The sequence below is a fragment of the Pan paniscus genome, chromosome 10 (genome assembly GCF_029289425.2).
Source record: "Pan paniscus chromosome 10, NHGRI_mPanPan1-v2.0_pri, whole genome shotgun sequence".
NCBI classification, from domain to species: domain Eukaryota; kingdom Metazoa; phylum Chordata; class Mammalia; order Primates; family Hominidae; genus Pan; species Pan paniscus.
The window spans coordinates 24,963,563-24,985,228 of record NC_073259.2 but is presented as its reverse complement, the minus strand read 5'-3'; the positions used below and the strand labels follow the sequence as shown (position 1 = coordinate 24,985,228).

Here is a 21,666-nt window from a genome sequence, read left to right as displayed (position 1 = left end):
TTACTTCTACCAATCTAAGTTAACATCTTCCCTCACCTGGCCCATGGCAATGGTCAGCCCACAGGCCTCCTTGTAACCACACACTTTCTCCTATCTATTCTCATAACATTATAAAGTAACATCTGATCATGCCCTACCATACTAAATGCCCTGCAATGGCTGTCTCAGGATGAAATCCTATGACCTCTAAGGCCCTGCGTGATCTAGCACCTAACTTTCCAGCCTTGCTTTGTGCCACTCTCCCTCTTGCCATGGTCACTCCCATTTTTCACACACACTGTTTTTTCGCCTGGCAAATCCCTTCATCAGAGACTAGGTTATTGTCCTTGCTTTGTAACTCCATAGTTGTTCTTGCTAACTTCCCTTTTGTTCACACTCACCCGACTTTAATTACTTCAGTGTGCATGTCTTCCTAGCTAGACTATAACTCCAGTGAAGGCAGTATGGTGTGTTTTGTTTACTTCCATAACCCTAATGTCTAGCACAAGGCCTGGAATTTAAATATCCAAGAAATTTCTGTCAGTTGTACTTTGAATTTGACTGCAGGCCTAGCCTAAATGGGGAGGAGGCCAAAATCCCCTTCAGGTCCTCCTCCTGCAAATCAGCACTGTGCTGGTTGATGCATTCATCATGGGAATGAATGAAAGTCTTATGGGATAACTGACACTCCCCAGATGAAGCTAAATGATATGAATCTCTAATTTTGGGGAGGGATATGGGGAAAAGAGATGAATGCATAGCCTATCTAACTGGAAAAATGCCTGGAGATGACTGTAACAGAATTTATTTTAAAAACATCAAGCAGCAACAGTAAGGATCACAGCTGATTATTACAATCCTCCTGCCCATGGTGACTGTTTTTAAGGGTTTTTTTTTCATAGACTTTAAGAACTAAAAATCTCTGACCTTCATATTTACCAAAAAAATTTTTATAAAGACTGATAGTATCCAAGATTGAAGAAAGTGTAAAAAAATAAATATTCCCTTTCCTGAGACTACAAATTGGTATTGCCCTTTGGGAGGGTAACTTGCCAGCACTGTATGTATCAATTTTGACCCAGGAATCCCGCTTCTAAAATGTATTCTTCAAAATACCTCTACAGGCTGGGCTCAGTGACTCATGCCTGTAATCCCAACACTTTGGGTGGTGGGAGGATTGCTTGATCCTAGGAGTTCGAGACCAGCTTGGGCAACAAAATAAGAGCCTGCCTTTAAAATTATAAAAAAATTAGCCAAGTGTGGTGGTGCATGCCTGTGGTACCAGCGACACTGGAGGCTGAAGCAGGAGGACCACTTAAGCCCAGGAGGTAGAGAAGGCAGTGAGCTGTGTTTGCACCACTGCACTCCAGTCTGTGTGACAGAGTGAGACCCTCTTTATAAACAAACAAACAAACAAAACTCTATGCATAGAAACACATAAAGATGGCCAGGTGCGGTGGCTCACACCTGTAATCCTAGCAATTTAGGAGGCAGAGGTTGCAGACAGCAGTGATGGGGCACCCCAGCCTGGGCAACAGAACAAGACTCTGTCTCAAAAAAAAAAAAAAAGTATAATCACGTTTTAATAATAAACGTTATTAGTATGTGATATATTAGGATATTTCCTTTTATGTACAGACAAGATTTTTTCTCCCTGATTGGTTTCATAACATATAATGTGTTAAGCATCCGCACGTCACTGGACTCCCGATACCCATGAGGTGTTCCAGTGTGTGTGTGTGCTATAGTTAGCCAGTTCCCTATTGTTGAATATTATAGTTTCCAGTGTCTCCCAGTATCAATAAAGATTTAATAAACATCCTTGTATTTGTATTTATTTAATTTCCTACAATGAAAAATATTTACTCAGAGGAGAAACATTTTTCAGTCTTTAGTGTCTTTTGTTATTTCCTTTCTAGAAACGTTCTGCAGCATTGTTTTAAGTTCCTTTCCAACCCTGAATATTACCATTAAAGAGAAAAATCGATAGGTAAAAAGGGCAGTTCATTTTTAAAATTTACGTTTATTACAACAAAGGCTGGATATATTGTTTATTGGCCAATTACATATATATATATATGCCTCCTCCTGCTGGGTTTAAGCAATCCTTCCACCTCAGCCTCCTGAGTAGCTGGGATTACAGGTGCGTGCCACCACGTGTGGCTATTTTTTAAAATTTTTTTATAGAGACAAGATCTCATTATGTTGCCCAGGCTGGTCATGAATGCCTGAGCTCTAGTCATCCTCCTGCCTCAGCCTCCCAAAGTGCTAAGATTACAGGCATGAACCACCGTGCCTGGTTTTATTATTCATCTATGTAAGTGTATTTCTTCTTTTTTTTTTTTTTTTTTTGAGACAGAGTCTTGCTCTGTTGCCCAGGCTGGAGTGCAATGGCGCACTCTCAGCTCACTGCAACCTCTGCTTCCCGGGTTCAAGCAATTCCCCTGCTTCAGCCTCCTGAGTAGCTGGGATTACAGGCACCCACCACCACGCCCAGCTAATTTTTGTATTTTTAGTAAGAGACAGGGTTTCACCATGTTGGTCAGACTGTTCTCAAACTCCTGACCTCAGGTGATCCACCCACCTTGGCCTTCCAAAGTGCTGGCATTATAGGCATGAGCCACCGCGCCCGGCCCTATGTAAGTGTGTTAATCCTTTTTTTCTGTCACATGTTGCAAAAAATATTTGTCTAACTTTTGTTACTTTTATACAGTTTTTTCTTTTCTTTTCTTTTTTGAGACAGGGTCTTGCTCTGTTGATCAGGCTGGAGTTCAGTGACGTGATCGTGGCTCACTGCATTCTCGACTTTCTGGGCTCAAGCAACACCCCCCAAGAACACCCGACACAGGGTTTCACCATGTTTGCCAGGCTGGTCTCAAACTCCTGACCTCAGGTGATCCACCTGTCTCAGCCTCCAAAAGTGCTGGGATTACAGGCATGAGTCACCACACCCAGCTAGAGATCACTTTTTAGAAGCTACTTAAAGGAAGAAATACTTTATATCTGAGATTGCGATCTTTTCTAAAGAGTGAAGGACAAATTGCAAAAATCTCATCAGAAATGGATTCATTTTCCTACTATCATATCCTGTTATAAATAAACCTTAGCTAAAACACACACTGCTTGATCAATCGATTACAATATCCTTAACAACTGACTTTATAACCATTAGAATTATTTGCATTAAAAAATATAGTAAATGCCCCACACTTTAAGCTTAATATGCAGAATTACTACCACTACTTTCTACTTTTATCATGCCATATTTGCATAAAGGGTGATCAGTACATTCTTAAAAATAGCTATTTTAGAAAGTCTTCACTACATTCACTTAATTTAGTAAAGATCTGCTAAAATACAACATTAAAGACCAAATAATATAGACAAATTTAACATGGGATACAACAGCTGGTTATAATAACAGAAATGTATATATGATTTTGCCAAGTAGTCTTTTGACCTTGGTGATAACTTTGTGACTGTGCCACTGAAGAACATCCTGGATCAGAGTTTATTAAACTGATGCCAGAGGTAAATAATGAGCAGAGGTAATCACAGCACTAGAGGAAAATCCCGTCTTTCCCTTCCCAACCCACTCTTGCTTCCTCCAATACCTACTACAGTCTAGGTTTTCAGGTTTAAAAACTGGGTCTTCACTCATCATTTATACACACAAGGAAATGGACACCTGAGTGGTTAAGTGACTTGGCCTAAAGTCACAAGGCCGCTTGGAATTAGCATTTACAACCATCTTCCTGCTCACTCCCCATCATTCATATTCACTGAAGATTTTACACTTGGTTCCAAGCTTCGTGTGTTGATCTCTACAACTCTTACAATCATTTTTGCTGATTCTGAAATGCATGTTAAGGGGATTAATGCCACACTCTGACCTCTCAGTTACTCAACTCCCTTAAATCCATTGATCACAGCCTCAGTGCCCCACCATCACCCATTCTCATGGTAATATGTTGGATCTTTGTGCTGGCAATTGATGTATCATGAGCAAAACTTAATTCTAAGCATCTCTGACCAAACTTCTGACTTTCCATTTCACTTCCTCTAGTAACAATAAGTCCAGCAATTCTTCAACCCCATCAGTACCTAAGATCTCTCAATCTTTCACAGTCTCACTATCACGACCTCACTTCCTTCCTCATCCAAATTGGTACAAACCACATATTTTCCTGGGACCTCTTTCCCTTCACTCTATCTGCCTAATAAAACCTCAGTTTCAGTTAAACCCAGCTCTCCACCTACTCCATACCTGTACCCACACAGCTCATTATAACTAGGGGAAAACATACAATGGTATTTGCTCTCACTCTAAATTTGACAGCAAACCTCATGTGTTATTTCAGAACTGTCCAATATTTCAGTTAGATTTCCTTATTCCATTCACTCTTCCAGATCATTATTTTTCATACCTTCTCCTCTTTCTCTGAAAGACAGGAGACTGGAATACACCCCACTGCATGCTCCATTTTGTCACTTAGATGCTTAATAGGCATCTCAAACTTAACCAAACTCAATTTCTCCACCAAAGCTCATTCTTGTAAAGTCTTTTCTAACCTAGTAAGATGCTCCATCTTTCACTCAGTTGCACTAATACTAGCATCATATTTAGCTAGCCCATACACACGCACTTCATCTCGAATACACCTACTGTTACCCCTTCTTGCCAACTCCATTGCTACTACCTGAGTCCAAGTCACCATGGTCTTTTTCCTAGATTCATATGAAACCCCAAATAGCTTTTCTTCTTTCCATTTGTGTGGAGGATATGTTCTGTTCTCCATAAAGCAACCTGTAATCCTTTGTTGGTTTTGGGTTTTTTTTTTTTTTTGAGACAGGGTCTCGCTCTGTCACCCAGGCTGGAGTCCAGTGGCACAATCATGGCCCACTGCAGTCTCAGACCCCTAGCCTTGGCTGGGCACGGTGGCTCATGTCTGTAATCCCAGCCCTTTGGGAGGCCGAGGCAGGTGGATCACCTGAGATCAGGAGTTCGAGACCAGCCTGGCCAACATGGCAAAACCCTGTATCTACTGGAAAAAAAAAAAAAATTAGCCAGGCATGGTGATGTGCACCTGTAATCCCAGCTACTCAGGAGGCTGAGGCAGGAGAATCGCTTGAACCCAGGAGGCAGAGGTTGCAGTGAACTGAGATAGCACCATGGCACTCCAGCCTGAAGGACAGAGTGAGTCTCCATCTCAAAACACAAACAAAAAACCCTCCTGGCCTCAAGTGATCCTCCTGCCTTGGCCTCCCAAAGTACTGGGATTACAGGTGTGAGCCACTCTGCCTGGCCTGAATCCTTTTAAAAGAAATCCTATCATTTCACTCACTTGTTCATAACCCTCCAAAAACTTCCATCATATTTAGAATAAAATCCAAGGTGCTTTCCAATGGCTTATGAGCCCCTATATCGGCAAGCAGCTAACCATGGCCAATGTGCCAAATCTGGCTCACTCTCTACTTTTGTAAATATAACTTTTACTGGAATGCAGCCATGCCCATTTTTCTATATAACATCTATGGCTGCTTTCCCACTACGACAGAGATGAGTAGTGGAGACAGACCCCTTTTACAACCTACCCGCCAGCCATACCTGGCAAAAAATAAAAAATAAAAAAAATACATTTTTACAAAAAAAAGTTTGCAGAGAAGTTTCGCCAACCCCTGCCCTTCATGGTGTGCCCCTAGTCGTGTCTCGCTGTGTTCCAGCCATACCACCAGCCACCGCCCCTGCCCCCCGCCCCCATGCTTCAGGCCTCTGCGCTCGCACCACCTGCCTGGAACACACTCTGCCATGTAGCCCAGGCATGGGCTCCCTCATGCTCTTCAGGGAGCTCCCTCATGCTCTTCAGGTCGCTGCTCCGACATTACCACCTGATTACCATCTAATTTAGACAAGACTTTGGATTTTAGAGTTTAGAACTGATGCTGGAATGAGTTAAGACATTTGAGGTTGCTGGGCGGAATTAATGTATTTTGCACACAAGAACATGAATTGTGGAGGAGGGGTGGGATGATATTGACTGTTTGAGTTCCCCAAAAGCCATGTTGAAATCCTAACCCACAATGTAATAGTAATAAGATAGTAAGGCCCTCCTGGGGCCTTTGGGAGGCATCATGAGGGTAAAGCCCTCATGAATAGGATTAGTATCATGAAAGACACCCCCAGACAGCTCTCCTCCCATAAGCTTTTTAGAATGTGAGACAACAAGAAGACAGCAGTCTCAAGACAGCCTGAAAGAGGACATTCTCCGGAACCTGGGTATACTGACACCCTGATCTCAGAGTTTCAATCTACAGAACTGAGAAATACATTTCTGTTGTTTATAAGCCACCCAGTCTATGCTACTTTGTTAGCAGCTCAAACTGCTTAAGATAACTGATTTCTCCTTTTTCCTCATTTGATTCCTCCTTCTTCTTCGAGTTCCTGCATTTTAAACAGAGTGGGAAACAATCATAAAAACAGAAATACTGTACTTTAATTTTGCCTGAGAATGCTTAATCTAAGCTGATATAAATTGCATAACATACAGTCTGAGAATACATCCCTGATCCTTGTATCTGCTTAACTCTCATTCACACTAGTGAAGCCACGGCAATGGATGTTAACAAACTACTGTTTATTTCTAATGGTGTGAACTTCCAGCTCCCAGTCCAGCATGTAAGGAGCCTGGAAGTCATCAATCCATCCCAGCAAGTAAAAAACTGAGCCGAAAATCAATAACTCTTTTTGTGTCTTTTGAGACAAGGCCTGGCTCTATTGTCCAGGCTGGAGTACAGTGGCACAATCTTGGCTTACTGCAAGCTCTATCTCCCAGGCTCAAGCCATCCTCCCACCTCAGCCTTCTGAGTAGTTGGGACTACAGGCACATGCCACCACACCTGACTAATTCTTTTATTTTTTTTTGTAGACACAGGGTTTTGCCATGTTGCCCAGGCTGCTCTGGAACTCATGAACTCAAGCAACCCACCCACCTCTGCCTCTCAAAGTGCTGGGATTACAGGCGAGAACCACCACGTCCAGCAACAACTCTTCTTAAATCTGTCAAATTGCTGGAGGCTCAATGTGGACAAGTCTAAAAGTTTAAAAATCCAAAGGGCCCAGTCTTAGTGCCTACCATCCCCCTCTGCCCACATACTTTTGTGAGTTCATCTCCAGAACTTCTACCAGGTTCTCACAGTGAAGACAGAAAAAAAAAACCCACACATTTTCAGCAGGGGGATGAGAAAACCAGCCATTTGGAATATACCCGGAGCATTCTGTTCTTAATAAGCCCTGCCCTCAAAGAAAAAAAATTCTTTAAGGGAAACTATTTAACCAGAGCTTAACTTACTAACGTTTTATCAGAGACCAACTAATTTGGGAAAGGTCCTATAGATGGGAACACTGAAACTCAGCCATCTAAACCACAGCCCCCTCTAGTCATCCTATCCCAATTAAAGAGGGGGAAAAACTGAAAAGCACTTGTAAAGGTCACAGCCCCAGGGGCACAAGTTCACTAAAAGACTGAGACATAATTGTAGGACTATAGAATGCTTCCTCATCCCCAACACTTCACCACCACTTTATTAAGGGCCTATTTATGACCACCTTTCAACAAATGTCCACCTTTCAACAAAAAAGTACAAGGCAAACCAAAAGGCAAAAACCAGTTTTTTGTTTATTGTTTTGTTTTGTTTTTTTAAGGCAGAGCGTCGCTCTGTTGCCCAGGCTGGAGTGCAATGGCGGGATGTCGGCTCACTGCAACCTCTGCCTCCTGGGTTCAAACAATTCTCCCACCTCAGTCTCCCAAGTAGCTGGGATTACAGGCACCCGCCATCATGCCTAATTTTTGCATTTTTGTAGAAACAGGGTTTCACCACGTTGGTCAGGCTGGTCTTGAACTCCTGACCTCAGGTGATCCACCTGCCTCAGCCTCCCAAAGTGCTGGAATTACAGGTGTGAGCCACCACATCCAGCCAAAAACCACAATTTTTTAAGAAACACAACAAGCACCAGAACCAGACTCAGATATAGCAGAGACATTGGAATTATCAGATAAGAATTTAAAATAATTATAATTAATATGCTAAGGGCTCTTATGAAAAAAGGAAACAATGTGCAAGAACAGATGGGTAATATAAGCAGAAAAATGGAAATTCTAAGAAAGAATAAAAAAATGCTAGAAAGCAAAAAACACTGTAATAGAAATAAAGAATGCTTTTCATGGGTTCATTAGGAGACTGGACACAGGTGAGGAAAAAATCTCTGAACTTGAGGATATGTCAAAAGAAACTTCCAAAACTGCAAAGAAAAAGAAAGTGGGGCAGGGGCAGGGGGAGAATGGAAAAGGGAAAAGGAAAAGGAAACAGAATATCCAAGAAGTGGGATTCAAAGTAATGGCAAAGTGGCATTCAAAGTAATGGCAAAAACCACAATTACTTTTGCACCAACCTAATTAAAAATGTGTAAAATACATGTAATGGGAATACAAGGAGAGACAGAAGAACAAAGGAAATATATGAAGCAATAATAACTGATAATTTCCTAAAATTAATATCAGACAACCAACCACAAATCTAGGAAGCTCAGAGAACACCAAGCAGGATAAACGCAAAAAACTTGCAAGTAGGCATTTCATATTCAAACTGCAGAAAATCAAAGATAAAGAAAAATCTTGGAAAGAGCTAGAGGAAAAAACCCACCTTATCTACAGAGCACCAAGGATAAGAATAACATCATCCTTTTCAGAAAACATGTAAGCAAGAAGAGAGTGAGATGCTTAAAGTGTTGAGAGAGGGAAAAAAAAAAACCCCACCAATCTAGAATCCTATATCCTGTGAAATTATCCTTCAAAAATTATGGAGAAATAAAGACCTTCTCAAACAAAATTTGAGGGAATGTGTTGCCGGTAGTCTTGCCTTGCAACAAATATTAAAAGAAGTTTCTCAGAGAGAAGGATAATGATACAGGTGAGAAACTCAGGTCTATATAAAGGAAAAAAGAGCAGTAGAGAAGGAATCAGTGAAGGTGAAGTATTTTTAATGATTTTGCAACATATTTATCTTGTTGTTCGTCATCAACTAAAAGTCATTTCAATCCCTAGGCAATCAGTTGCATAACAACTGGAAGTAGTTTCAAAGCATGCAGAGAGATAAGCAAAGCTTGGTTAGAATGTGTATGACACTGATTAATATACTTTCTTTCAAAGATGCTTATTCTTTTAACACAGCCTCGCAAAATACATTCAATTAACTATTTATCAAAGTGGCACATTAGTAAGATTTCTGGATTTACAGTCAAGCAGAACTGTTGCTGACTGTATGTCTTGGACAAGTTACCCAAGTATCTCATTTGTAAAACAAAAATAGTAAAACCCACATTTCATACATTAACTGTAAGGACTAAATGTAAAGGCTAAACAAATTCCCCTAGCCCACTGTCCAGCTAATTCTAAATGCTTACTACCCAGTTATAGATGCTATGAATCTTCCAACATCCTCATGCACTCCTTCATAAATTAGTTCAAAGCTAGCAAGTTTATGGCCAACCTCTGATAAGCATAAAAAATTTAAGAGCATGCATTTGGTAGAGATCACTCCAGCTGCGCCTGACTTTAAAATTTTTCCTCTCTTATTTCTATTCATTTTTTAAATTGTTATCTTGCTGTATCATGAAACCTTTTTGAATTAGGGGTGGGAGAAGATTAAAAGGTAAGATACCAAACTAATAGTTTTATATTTTTTCCAAGAGATGGATGAAACAATCCCAGAAACAGGGTTCTAGAAGTATCTCAACCTCTAATCTTCATAATCAAGTATCCAATGCAGGCCTGCTAGTCCATATTCCCAGCCACAGGAAGTGCCTGGTACACATATATTTGTTATATGATTCATTTCTGTACTTTCACTTTTTCCCTTTTCTGGCAAAAAAAAAAAAATCAATTATTTCCTGTTTGTACAATCTGCTTGGAATACATGTCTAATGTTCAAATTTCCTTATAAACAGTAAATATCAACTAACTCTCTATGCCAAATGTCATTCTCTATTTCAGGAAATATCTCCTATGTTGCTAAGTTCCTACACAATCTACACAATGTCACAAAATAAGCCATCCATCATGCTGGAGGAAAAAAATAATTGTTGGCTCAGTCCCATGTTAATGAGCCTACTTTCCCCCAATTTGGAAATAGGTGTAGGCTGGACTTCTCTACCAGTTTGAATATGACATACCATAATGGCATACCATAATTTTTGTATATTTTAGTGTTTTAAGGATGTTTTTGGTGTTTTATTACTTCTCACAAAGATAAAATGGGAAATTTATTCTAGCACTGCTATTCTAGTGCTTTAACATCCCACATAGAAAGAAAACATACATGGCCACTATAAGACCAAATACATAGCCAGAAAGGCCACCACCTTCATGAGTAAGTTCAGGTACCCCCCACGATACCCAAGGAAGTTGGAACTGATTTAATAGGTAACATATTTTATTAAGAACTGTTAAAAAAAATTAATTCCCCCAGTAATGAATTCTAATATTTTCAAATCTTACTCTTCAGTAAGTCTTGAATGTTTTCAAAAAGTGATTTATTTTATGTTTTTCCCTCACTGGGGAGCAGGGCAGAACAGCAGCCTTTGGGCTAGTTTCCCCATCACCAGTCACGTAGGTACATCAAAGCAGTTATCTTACCAGTAAATCTTTCACATAAAGCCCAAGCTCTAGCTTATGGAACACAAGGCCCTCAACAACTGGTCCTCTACCTCTTCAGACTTAGCTCCCACCACTCCTGGCCGTCACCTAGACACAAAGCTGTTGTTCCACTCTACAGCCACAGAAATCCCTGTCTTAAACCCCTCCATCTTCCCCTCCATTCTCCATCACTAAGTCCCAGGTATTACTTCAAAGGTAACCTCTGAGGTGAGCCTGCCTGAATGCTCTAGAGGTGGGTCAAGTGCTCTCTGTGCTTCCACATTACTCCAGGCGTACCTCCAACAGGGCACTTCATACTGTATAGAAATTACGCTAATGTCACTATGCTCTTCCTGCGCCCACATCTGGAAAGTGTGAACAAAACACCTTACTCATTTATATCCCAAGTACCAAGTATATGCTGGGTACTAAAAATTCATAAAATTGTGGTAAACTTTTTATATTTTTTTACACTTCCTGTTTCCTCTTGCGAATTTCACCTTATTCTTCCTACATCTTTTGAAAAATCACTTCCTGCTAGCCGGGTGCAGTGGCTCATGCCTGTAATCCCAGCACTTTGGGAGGCCAAGGCAGGCCAATCACCTGAGATGGGGAGTAGGAGACCAGCCTGACCAACATGGAGAAACCCTGTCTCTACTAAAAATACAAAATTAGCCGAGCATGGTGGTGCATGCCTGTAATCCCAGCTACTCAGGAGCCTGAGGCAGGAGAATCATTTGAACCCGGGAAGCGGAGGTTGCAGTGAGCTGAAATCGCGCCACTGCACTCTAGCCTGGGCGACAGAGTGAGACTCTGTCTCAAAAAAATAATAAAAATAGAAATACCACCATGCCTGGCGTGGTGGCAGGCACCTGTAAACCACTCAAAGTGCGGATCCCCCTGCCTCAGCCTCTCAAAGTGCTGGGATTATAGGCGTGAGCCACCGCGCCCAGCCTAATTTTTTTATTTTTTAGTAGAGACGCGGTTTCACCATGTTGGCCAGGCTGGTCTCGAACTTCTGACCTCAAGTAATCCACCCATCTCAGCCTCCCAAAGTGTTGGGATTACAGGCATGAGCCACTGCGCCTGGCAGGATGGCTGATTTAAATTGGTATTCAGTACACAGGAAATAAAAGCTAAGCAGTTTTCTTTCTGTTTCTAATTTTTTCTTTTTAAATCACCAGCAACTTGAACCATGGACCAATCATTCCTCACCACCACTTGGCAGCTGATAAGCTTATCAAAAGTATATTTCTACTAGGTCTTAGGTTAAATCCGTACTGCTTGCAACTCAAGTGTCCAGCGTCCTGCTCTTGGTTCAAGCTGATCCCAAGCAGTTAGAACTGTTCACTGGAGGTGAAATGATAAACTTACCTTTATGCATGTGTAATGACTTACCACAGATTTCAAAAATATATATAAATTACATCCTCAGCCTTCCTGACATCATTTCCATTATACATCTCTGACTCATGATACCCCCCCACTTGGATATCTAATAAGCATCCCAAAACATTCAAAGCTTAATTCCGAAACTCATCCCTCCCCAAACCTGCTCCACACTGCAGTCCTTGCTATTACTATCTCACAGCAGTTCCATCCTACCAGTAGTTTAAGCCATAAACGCTGCAGTCCACCCTGACTCTCTCATACTATAACCATGCTATCAACAAATCTACCTTCAAATGAAAATCCAAATCCAAATCGCTTTTTTTTTTTTTTTTTTTACAGCAGTTTTAGGTTCACAGCAAAACCAACTATTATTTACCACCATCCATTCTGGTTCAAGCCACTGATTAAAAAATCAATGACTTAAAAATAAGAGACTTTTTATTGCTCTTCCTGTTTCTGCCTTTGCTCCCATTATTAGTTAATTCTTCAGAGTAATCAGTGATCCTTTTAAGACATAGTTCAGATCATAACCTTTCTCTCCTCAAAACTCTCCTAAGGCTTTCCACCTCCTCAGTCTCTTCACATCAACCTCAGCTTTACAAACACACCAAGCATGATGAAATGTTAAGCTCCAAAAAGGTGGAATTGTATTTTAACGTTTTGTTCAGTGCAGCACCTCCAACACCTGTAATCATGCTTGGAACAGTATAAGAGAACAGCAAGCATAAAGCATTTTAATAAATGCTCTTGCTTCAAGGGGCTTTATAGTTGCTGTTCTCTTAGCTGGGGGTTCTCTACTCTCAGATACCTGCATGTATTCTCACTCAGCTCCTTCAGGGCTTTGCTCAGTAAGGCCTTACCAAGCACCCTACTTAAAATTCTATCACAAATTCACTTCCCCTATCCCTGTCCCCATTTTTTCTTCATAGCATTTACACCATACATGTTTCACTCACTTGCATATTGTCTGCCATCTCTCATACACACAATTCTAAGGTCGTGAGATCAAGAATGTTTATTTTCTCCACTGCTGAATCTGTAGCATCTAGAACAGTGCCTTGCAATTTGCGGATGCTTGATATTGAATGGGTACATTTTTCTATGTATATTTCAATTTACACCATTTGGGTAGTCTGAGGATTATCTTTCTGGAAAGTTTTTAAATGTATTTCCAAGTCCTCTAAGATTTTGCTTTCTATTAATAGGATTTTTATTTTGTAGGCTAAAAGTTGACTTGATAACATTGCTAGTATAACAGCAACAAATTATACTTGTTTTAACATCTCCAGCACATAGAAACATAAAGACCCCCATCATAAGCCACATAAATACCTTAAAAACTGATAATAAATTGAAACTGATTAAACAGACAAAAATTCATTTTTAAGCTGCCTTAATGTCTTTAATGCTGCCCAGCCATACTCCAGAACAAGAACTCTTTTTTATTTATTTAGTAAATCTTAAAGGGCAATCTGAAGTCAGAAGAGTTTAGATAATTTTTAGTGTCTCCAGTATCTACTTCAAGTATAAATAACTAAAAGCTACAGAAAAAAATATGTTCAATATCACTGGAGAAGTAAAAAATGCAAATATTTTTTACAGTATTAGTGATGCATTTCAATCAAAATCGTTTATGCTGGAAAACATACACAAGAGTATACAGTTATTATTCCATTTATATAAAATTCTAGAAAATGCAACCAATCTATAGTGCCACACAGTAGATCAGTGGTTGCCTGGGGCTAAGGATCAAAGGAAGGAAGCATGGGGGAACCTATGCAAGGTGATGGAAATGTTCTGTATCTTGTTTGGTGATTACATATACATCTGTCAAAACTCATCTAACTGTACAACTTAAATGGACTGAAAGATACTTATGTCATTTGTCCACCTTAGACTAGAGTAATAGTAACACAGTGTGAGCAACAATATTTACTCACACTCAGTCGATGGAAGTTTATGTTGGTATCACCTTTTAAGGAAAACATTTTGGCAATGCCAAAACTTATAATGCAACTCACAACTTATAATGAACAAAATTCTTTAAGTCAGTTAACAGTGTCTTCTAGGAAATTAAACTACACAAATATCATTCAAAGTATATTTTCAGGCCAGGCGTGGTGGCTCACCCCTATAATCCCAGCACTTCGGGAGGCCAAGGCGGGAGGATCATCTGAAGTCAGGAGTTCAAGTCCAGCCTGGCAACATGGTGAAACTTCATCTCTACCAAAAATACAACAATTAGCTGGGCATGGTGACACATGCCCATAATCCCAGCTAAGGCACAGGAGGCTGAGGCAGGAGAATCACTTAAATGAGGGAAGTGGAGGTTGCAATGAGTCATATTCATGCCACTGCACTCCAGCCTGGGTGACAGTATCTTTTTTAAAAAAAAAAAAAAAAAAAAGGAAAGGAAATGAGGGGAAGGGAAAAGGAAAAGGAAAGGGAAAGGGAAAGAGGGAAAGGGAAAGGAAAGGAAGAAAGATCTATGTGAGCGCTCTGAGTAAGCCGTGCCTGTAGTCCCAGCTACTCGGGAGGCTGAGGTATGAGAATTGTGTGAACCCAGGAGGCGGAGAGTACAGTGAGCCGAGATCGAGCCACAGCCGAGTCAGACTGGGCGACAGAGCAAGAATGTCTCAAAAAAAAAAAAAAGAAAGAAAGAAAAAAAAAAAGGCCAAACCATAGAACTGAGTGTTAAACAATTTTAAAAAGCACAAAAGAAAAATATTAATCAGGAGACCAGGAAGGTGTGGTTAACTGAAAGTAAAGACTTCCATTTTGTTCCTACTTTCTATAAGTGATTTCTTCAATTTGGTCATTATAACTTAATATAAAAAGTTACTTTAAAAATACTATTGATCCTTAGGACAAATTCTGAAAAAAACTGCTGACTTATGAAATTACATTTAAAAAGAAATCAGATCTTTCAGATTTGTGGAGGTCACATAAGAATTCAAAAGTCTGAAATTTAAATAAGCTAACTTCTACAAAGACTGACATTTACTTTACGGGCATTAAAAAAATAACTAGGCTCTCTTTTAATTTATGAAATTCAAGCAGATACAAGCTGGGAACCTTATGACCCATTCTCCTGCAATGCTCGATGACATCTATACTAAACTACTTGCACTGAGCCCAGCTCTCAAGAGTAAGCCATCACAGTTTTACAATCTATTACTATTTCCTAGCTACACACCTTCCTCTAAAAATAGTTTTTCTAACCAAAAAAGGCCCCCAAAACATAATAATCTTATGTACACACAAGATGCATTAGGCATCCAAATATAAATTCAGTTTTCAACAGAAATACGCAAGTTCACTGCAATTTCATAATAAAGACTAGTTAAACATAGGTATTCTTCAGCAGAAGCATCTGAACACTGAAGAGGAAAAAAGGACCTCTGAAAGCAGCAACGCTCTGGGATCAAGACAAAACATTCAAATAAAGAAACCAGGCCGAGCACGGTGGCTCACGCCTGTAATCCCAGCACTTTGGGAGACGGAGGGGCGCAAACCACCTGAGGTCAGGTGTTCAAGACCATCCTGGCGAAACCCAGTCTCTACTAAAAATACAAAAATCAGCCCGGCATGGTAGCACGTGCCTGTAATCCCAGCTACTCGGAGGCAAAGGCAAGAGAATTGCTTGAACCTGGGAAGTGGAGGTTGCAGTGAGCCAAGATTGTGCCACTGCACTCCAGCCTGGTCAAAAGAGTGAAACTCTGTTTAAAATAAAAAAGAGAGAGAGAAGAGAGAGAGAAAGAGAGAGAAAAAGGAAGAAAGAGAGAAAGAAAAAGGAAGGAAGGAGAGAGAGAAAGACGGAACAAGGGAGGGAGGGAGGGAAGGAAGGGAGGGAGGGAAAGATGGAGGAAGGGAGAAAGAAACTGGCCAGGCATGGTGGCTCATGCCTGTAATCCCAGCACTTTGGGAGGCTGAGGTGGATGGATCACAAGGTCAGGAGTTCCAGACCAGCCTGGCCAACATGGTGAAACAGTCTCTACTAAAAATACAAAAATTAGCCGGGCGTGGTGGTGTGCGTCTGTAATCCCAGCTACTCAGGAGGCTGAGGCAAGACAATCGCTTGAACCCGGGAGGCAGCAGCTGCAGTGAGCAGAGACTGTGCCATTGCACCCCAGCCTGAGCAAGAGAGAGAGATTCCATCTCAAAAAACAGGAAACCAAATACTGCGTAGCTCCTTCAAAATAGTGTTTTTTAAAAAAAAATGTTGGGCCAGGTGCAGTGGCTCGGCTCACACCTGTAATACCATGAGTTGAAGACCAGCCTGGGCAATATATTAAAAAAGCCAGCGTGGTGGTGCATGCCTGGAGGCCTAGCTACTCGGGAGGCCAACACGACAGGGTCACTTGAGCCCAAGGCGTTTTGAAGCTGCAGCGAGCTACAATCCCGCCACTGCACTACAGCCTGGGCGAGAGAGTAAGAATCTGTCTCAAAAAAAAAAAAAAAAAAAAAAAAAAAAGTTATTTACATCATAAAACAGGACTGACAAAAAGGAATATTTTTAAATAAAATCAAGTAAGCCAAAATATTACATCCAATATGTAAAAACATAACATCAATAACCCTTTACACTAAGAATGTCTAAACAAACTGAAGCACAGTTCCTTTTATTAGAACTTTTGTTGTTGTTTAAACAGGCGGGGGCCAGGCACAGTGGCTCATGCCTGTAATGCCAGCACTTTGGGAGGCAGAGGTGGGAGAATCACCTGCGGTAAGGATTTCAAGCCCAGGCTGGCCAACATGGCAAAACCCCGTCTCTACTAAAAAATATAAAAATTAGCTGGGCATGGTGGCACGCACCTGTAGTCCCAGCTACGTGGGAGGCTGAGTCACAAGAACCACTTGAAGCCGGAAGCAGAGGTTGCAGTGAGCTGAGATCACACCACTGCACTCCAGCCTCAGCAACAGAGCAAGACTCCGTAGCGAAAAATAAAGAGGTGGGGTCTCGCTGTGTCACCCAGACTGGAATGCAGTGGTCCAATCATAACTCACTGTAGCCTGGAACTCCTGGCCTCAAGCAATCCTCCCTTCTTACCCTCCCAAGTAGTTGGGATTACAGGCATGACCACTATATCCGTATATAAGGTTCTTATGAAAAGGTACCTGACACTATCACAGAATGTGGCTTAAGCCAGGTCACTTCAACCCTACTACTGTTTTATCACTGTTAATTCTCCAAAGTATTTTACTGTAAAAATTACTCACCTATAATACTCATTTAACAAATTTTACAGACTATTTTGTGCCATAAATGATCATGCTAGAGACTGGCTGTGGCAGAAACACTGGACACAACTTTATAGTGGTATCACAATGTACATTCATGTTCTCACACTGTGAGCAGCAGTTTGGTATAGTGAAAAGAATTCTGACCTAGAAAAAAAAAATCTGGGTTGCAATTCCTGCTCTAACCTGCTTACAAATCCTTTTTAATTTTCAGATTAACAGAACCATGTGTTAGACCATGTAAACTTGATTCAATAAATAAATTATGCAATGTAAATATTTAGTTTTTTTAAGATGAAAATAATACATTTTACTACTATAAAACATTTTAAGGCTACAGAGCCTCATAACCATTAAATGTTAAACATATTCTAATTAAAAAAAAAAAAAGCAAATATATTAAAACTGCAGTGTTACAAATGCAAAATGTCCTACACCAGGTCACAAGATTCTTTAATTTAAAAACAAACTATGTACACAGGAAATTTTCTAACAATTTCTTCCCTTTTATGAATACATATTCTGTAATTTTTAGAATAGAGAAATATGTTTTAACCAAAATCCCCAAAATGTCCACTTATCTCAAAAAAAAAATTCAGATGACACAATTTAACTCCTTTTTTAGAAACAAAGTATCTCCTTGTAGACCTGTACCCAACAGGCTTTGTTACACAGACATACATATCAGTTTTCATATAAACTAAGAATTTAAGTTCTTTCAGAGAACTTATGCAGAGGTATTAAAGGTTTCTTAAGTTGTGATTAAAGAGAAAACCCTCTATCAAGTATTTTTAATACATATTTTCTCATTTTTATATTTTAAGAACCCAACATCTGTTCACCATGAATTAAGAATTCAAAGAAAAAATAAAAATGCTTTAAACAACTGTGGCAAATTCTACCGTTTTAAGAGTATTACCATATTTAAAACATTTTATTAATGTGTAAAAGGGGGAAAAAAGCACTAAGGCCAAAGATTTACTGACATACTGTTTTCAATTAGTAAAACAAATCTTAAAATATTGAGAGATAATTATTGTCCATCTTTAATTTCATGTGAAATTCAGAAGTAACGTGTGTCCACTTTAGGTAACATTTATATATAAAAAGTTTATTAGAAATATAAAAAATTTTAAATTTTACACTATTTCCACCTTAAGATTCTTTTAGATAAAGCAGATGTGCCTTACGGTTCAAACACAATCTGATGTACAAAATCTTATTTAGTTCTTAGCAAAATAAATACAGAAACACAAATGATGACATGATGGACTATTAATAACTTTAAAAACCCAATGTAAAAGTTTCCAAAAACCACCATTTGTTGTAGGTACCTAATATGGCAGTATTTACTGTAAAATACATGAAACAGCTTTCACTAAAATTTAATGTACTGGCTTATTACCAAGATCAACATTGTCATATTAAAATGCAAGTTGTGTGGTCTAAGTTTATGTTTCCAAACTTTTTGTCAACTAGACAAAGGAATCGAAAACTTTTTCTTAAAGGACCAGAGACAGGCTGAGTATCCCTTATCCGAAATGCTTGGGACCAGAAGTATTTCAGATTTTTGATTTTTTCAGATTTTTGAGTATCTGCATATACATAATGAGACTCAGAAATGCGATCCAAGACTAAACATAAAGTTCATTTATATCTCACATACACCTTATACACACAGACTGAAGGTAATTTTATACAACAGTTTTAATAATTTTGTGCATGAAACAAAGTCTTAATTGTTCTGACTATGACCAGTCACATGAGGTCAGGCGTGGAATTTTCCACTTGCGGCATGATGTCAGCACTCAGAAAGTTTTGAACTTTGGAGCATTTTTTATGTCAGATTTTTGGATTAGGGATTGCCAACCTGTAGTAAAAATTGGGGGCTTGCAGGACCTAAGGTCTCACCACTCAATTCTGCCACTGCAGGAGAAAGCAGGCATAGACAACATATAAATGGGTATGCTTGTGAGCTGTAGTTTGCTTGATGCTGAACAATACATAAATTCTGGACAACAGACTTAATATTTCAGGTGTCATATTACAAATATGTCATATTTGAAGGTAGGAGCAACAACACAGATGGGCAGACATTAATAAATGAAAACCACAAATTAAAATTTTCACACTTATTACCCAGTCATAATTGGATGTTATGTGTATATATGTATACATACAAGTTATAAAGCTAGCTCATTTCAATTCCATATTCTTTTTGGTGTGTTAATCAACAGTATCAAACCAACATCAGATAAGCAGCAAAAGGATTATGATTCATTGAGTACTCAGAAGTTAATCAAGGATCACGAAATCTGGTTTTGACATCTAAGTATTTCTACACAATGAAAAAACTTATTTACTGTGCTCTATATAGAAAATATCAGATGTATCTTTTCAGGTGTCATTTTAAAATTCAATTGAATTGTTACAATTTGAAGCTAAATGTGATTTGCTTTGTTTTATTAGAAAAAATACTCAAGCAAGGTCTACAATCATTGGTCAATTAAGAATGACTTACAAGAACATGAGGCAATAAAATAAAAATACAGGTACAAACTATGTATCTGAAACACTTCTATTTGGCAATTTTATAACAAATCAAATTTTAAAAAGAACAAAAGAGATTGCAGATTACTTTGCAGATACAGAATAAAGCAATTGATGAAGTGCTTAAGCAAAAGAAAACAACAAAAAAAGAAAACACACTGCTTTTCTTTTTAAAAATAAAATCACATTGCTATAGATCAAATGGATAATACCCTTATTAAACAACCATTCCAGAATGTCTTATAGTAGCAGTGCTTTATAAGACTCATTTTCATGTATATAGCTCTTTACCCCATTGTTAACGAATAAAGTCTCTCATAATTTTTACACTTTTAAATTTTTTAAAGCAAATGAGAAATGATTTATGTATCGTGGAACCTTTCCCATTTTGGAACCAAAGGTTTTAATTCTATATTTTTGTCTAATATTTCTTTAAAAAATTTAGTGTAAAAACTGCTGGTTTTTATATCACTGTAGTAAAGTGAAAACTCCTCAATCAGGAGTATTTTCTGCAGTTTCACTGCATATAACCACATACTTTACAATGTCCTTCCAACAGTAAGGAAATAACTGATTTCTTGATCACTGTCAGAAATGAGTGCCATAATTCTATTATGGGTATAGGTCCTCCCTCAAAGACTTTCTGGAAGGATGTTCAATGTGTTTTGTTCTTATAGATATTAACAGTAGTAGATAGTCCCTTAAGTCTGTGAAAGACATTTATTGTTAAAGAAGGTGCTTTTATTAACAATTCCTCTGGCAGCACTAGTGAATTACAATATCCTTCAATATTATTTCTACCATAATATATACATTTAACTTTCATGCCTCTAGAAAACATCTACAGTACATTTCAAAATATAAAAATATATTACAAATCTGCTGAATTATTTACAAGCAATGTTCTATTATCTCTATGCAACATTTGTTTAATACAATACTAACAAGTTACACATATTTCCATTTCTGTAAGTTAAAAAAAATCGATATGGCTTCTTGCTTACCAAGCAAGAAAGTGATTTTATTTTCCTTTTCAAGACCAACTTTGGTGCATAAAAGATTCAGTTTGAAGATACTTGTAAAAAAAATACAATTTTTCTTACATTAAGAAAAAACAACTCAAAAACCAAATGATTTCCTCAGAAAAAAAATTAGAGTCATATAGGTTAAATGAAAATATGAAGATTATTCAAATAATTTGAAAGGTTTTTCAAAAACCGTTAACAGATTAGTTATATAGGTAAATATTAACATACTGTACTCCATGAGAAAGCCCTAGTCCTGAAAAGGGAGCCACCAGACATACTGCAACACTCTTTAACAGTAATTTTCAGCCCTAATTCGATAGACGAATTTTTAGTTGATTGCAAACGTCGTTCACTGTTTGCTTAAATACAAATTGAACACTTTTCTTATCAGAGTTCTGCAAAAGAACACAAATGGCAACCAATCACATCTATTTATCATAATTGAAAGGTAAATTATCTCTTGATAATTTTCATTGTCTAAATATTTCCTAATATGACTTCAAATCAATAAACACTGTCAAGACAAATATCCTTACAGTGCTTTTGGTATTTGTAAGGGCACATGTTGTAATTGTTTTTCTTTCCAATATAAACTACTGAAATCACTAAAGGGAAGAAAAGAAAAAAAAAAAGCAGCTTAAAGCAGCAAGCATGCAAAGCCTTTAAGAAGCTGTTCTACTAAGTTGCCAAAAGAGTGTTTGCTCAGTCTCCCACAGTACCATTCCATGAAAATGTGGATATACAGTAATATATTAATATATTCCACCGAAGAGTCTACTTCATTC

General features: G+C 38.7%; 1 protein-coding gene across 4 annotated transcripts in view; it reads right to left on the bottom strand.

The window, feature by feature from the left end:
- The window catches only part of AEBP2 (AE binding protein 2), a 160,950-nt gene that overhangs the window by 60,432 nt on the left and 78,852 nt on the right, over window positions 1–21,666 (bottom strand). For 2 of the 4 annotated variants that reach the window (XM_003816546.7, XM_008969591.6), the window contains one exon: window positions 18,394–21,276. The exons of the other annotated variants lie outside the window; for them this stretch is intronic. In XM_003816546.7, coding sequence (XP_003816594.1) covers window positions 21,231–21,276 — 46 coding nt within the window. In that variant the 3' untranslated portion in view covers window positions 18,394–21,230. Of the gene's footprint in view, window positions 1–18,393; window positions 21,277–21,666 lie in introns of those variants that run through there. 4 annotated transcript variants of the gene reach the window in all.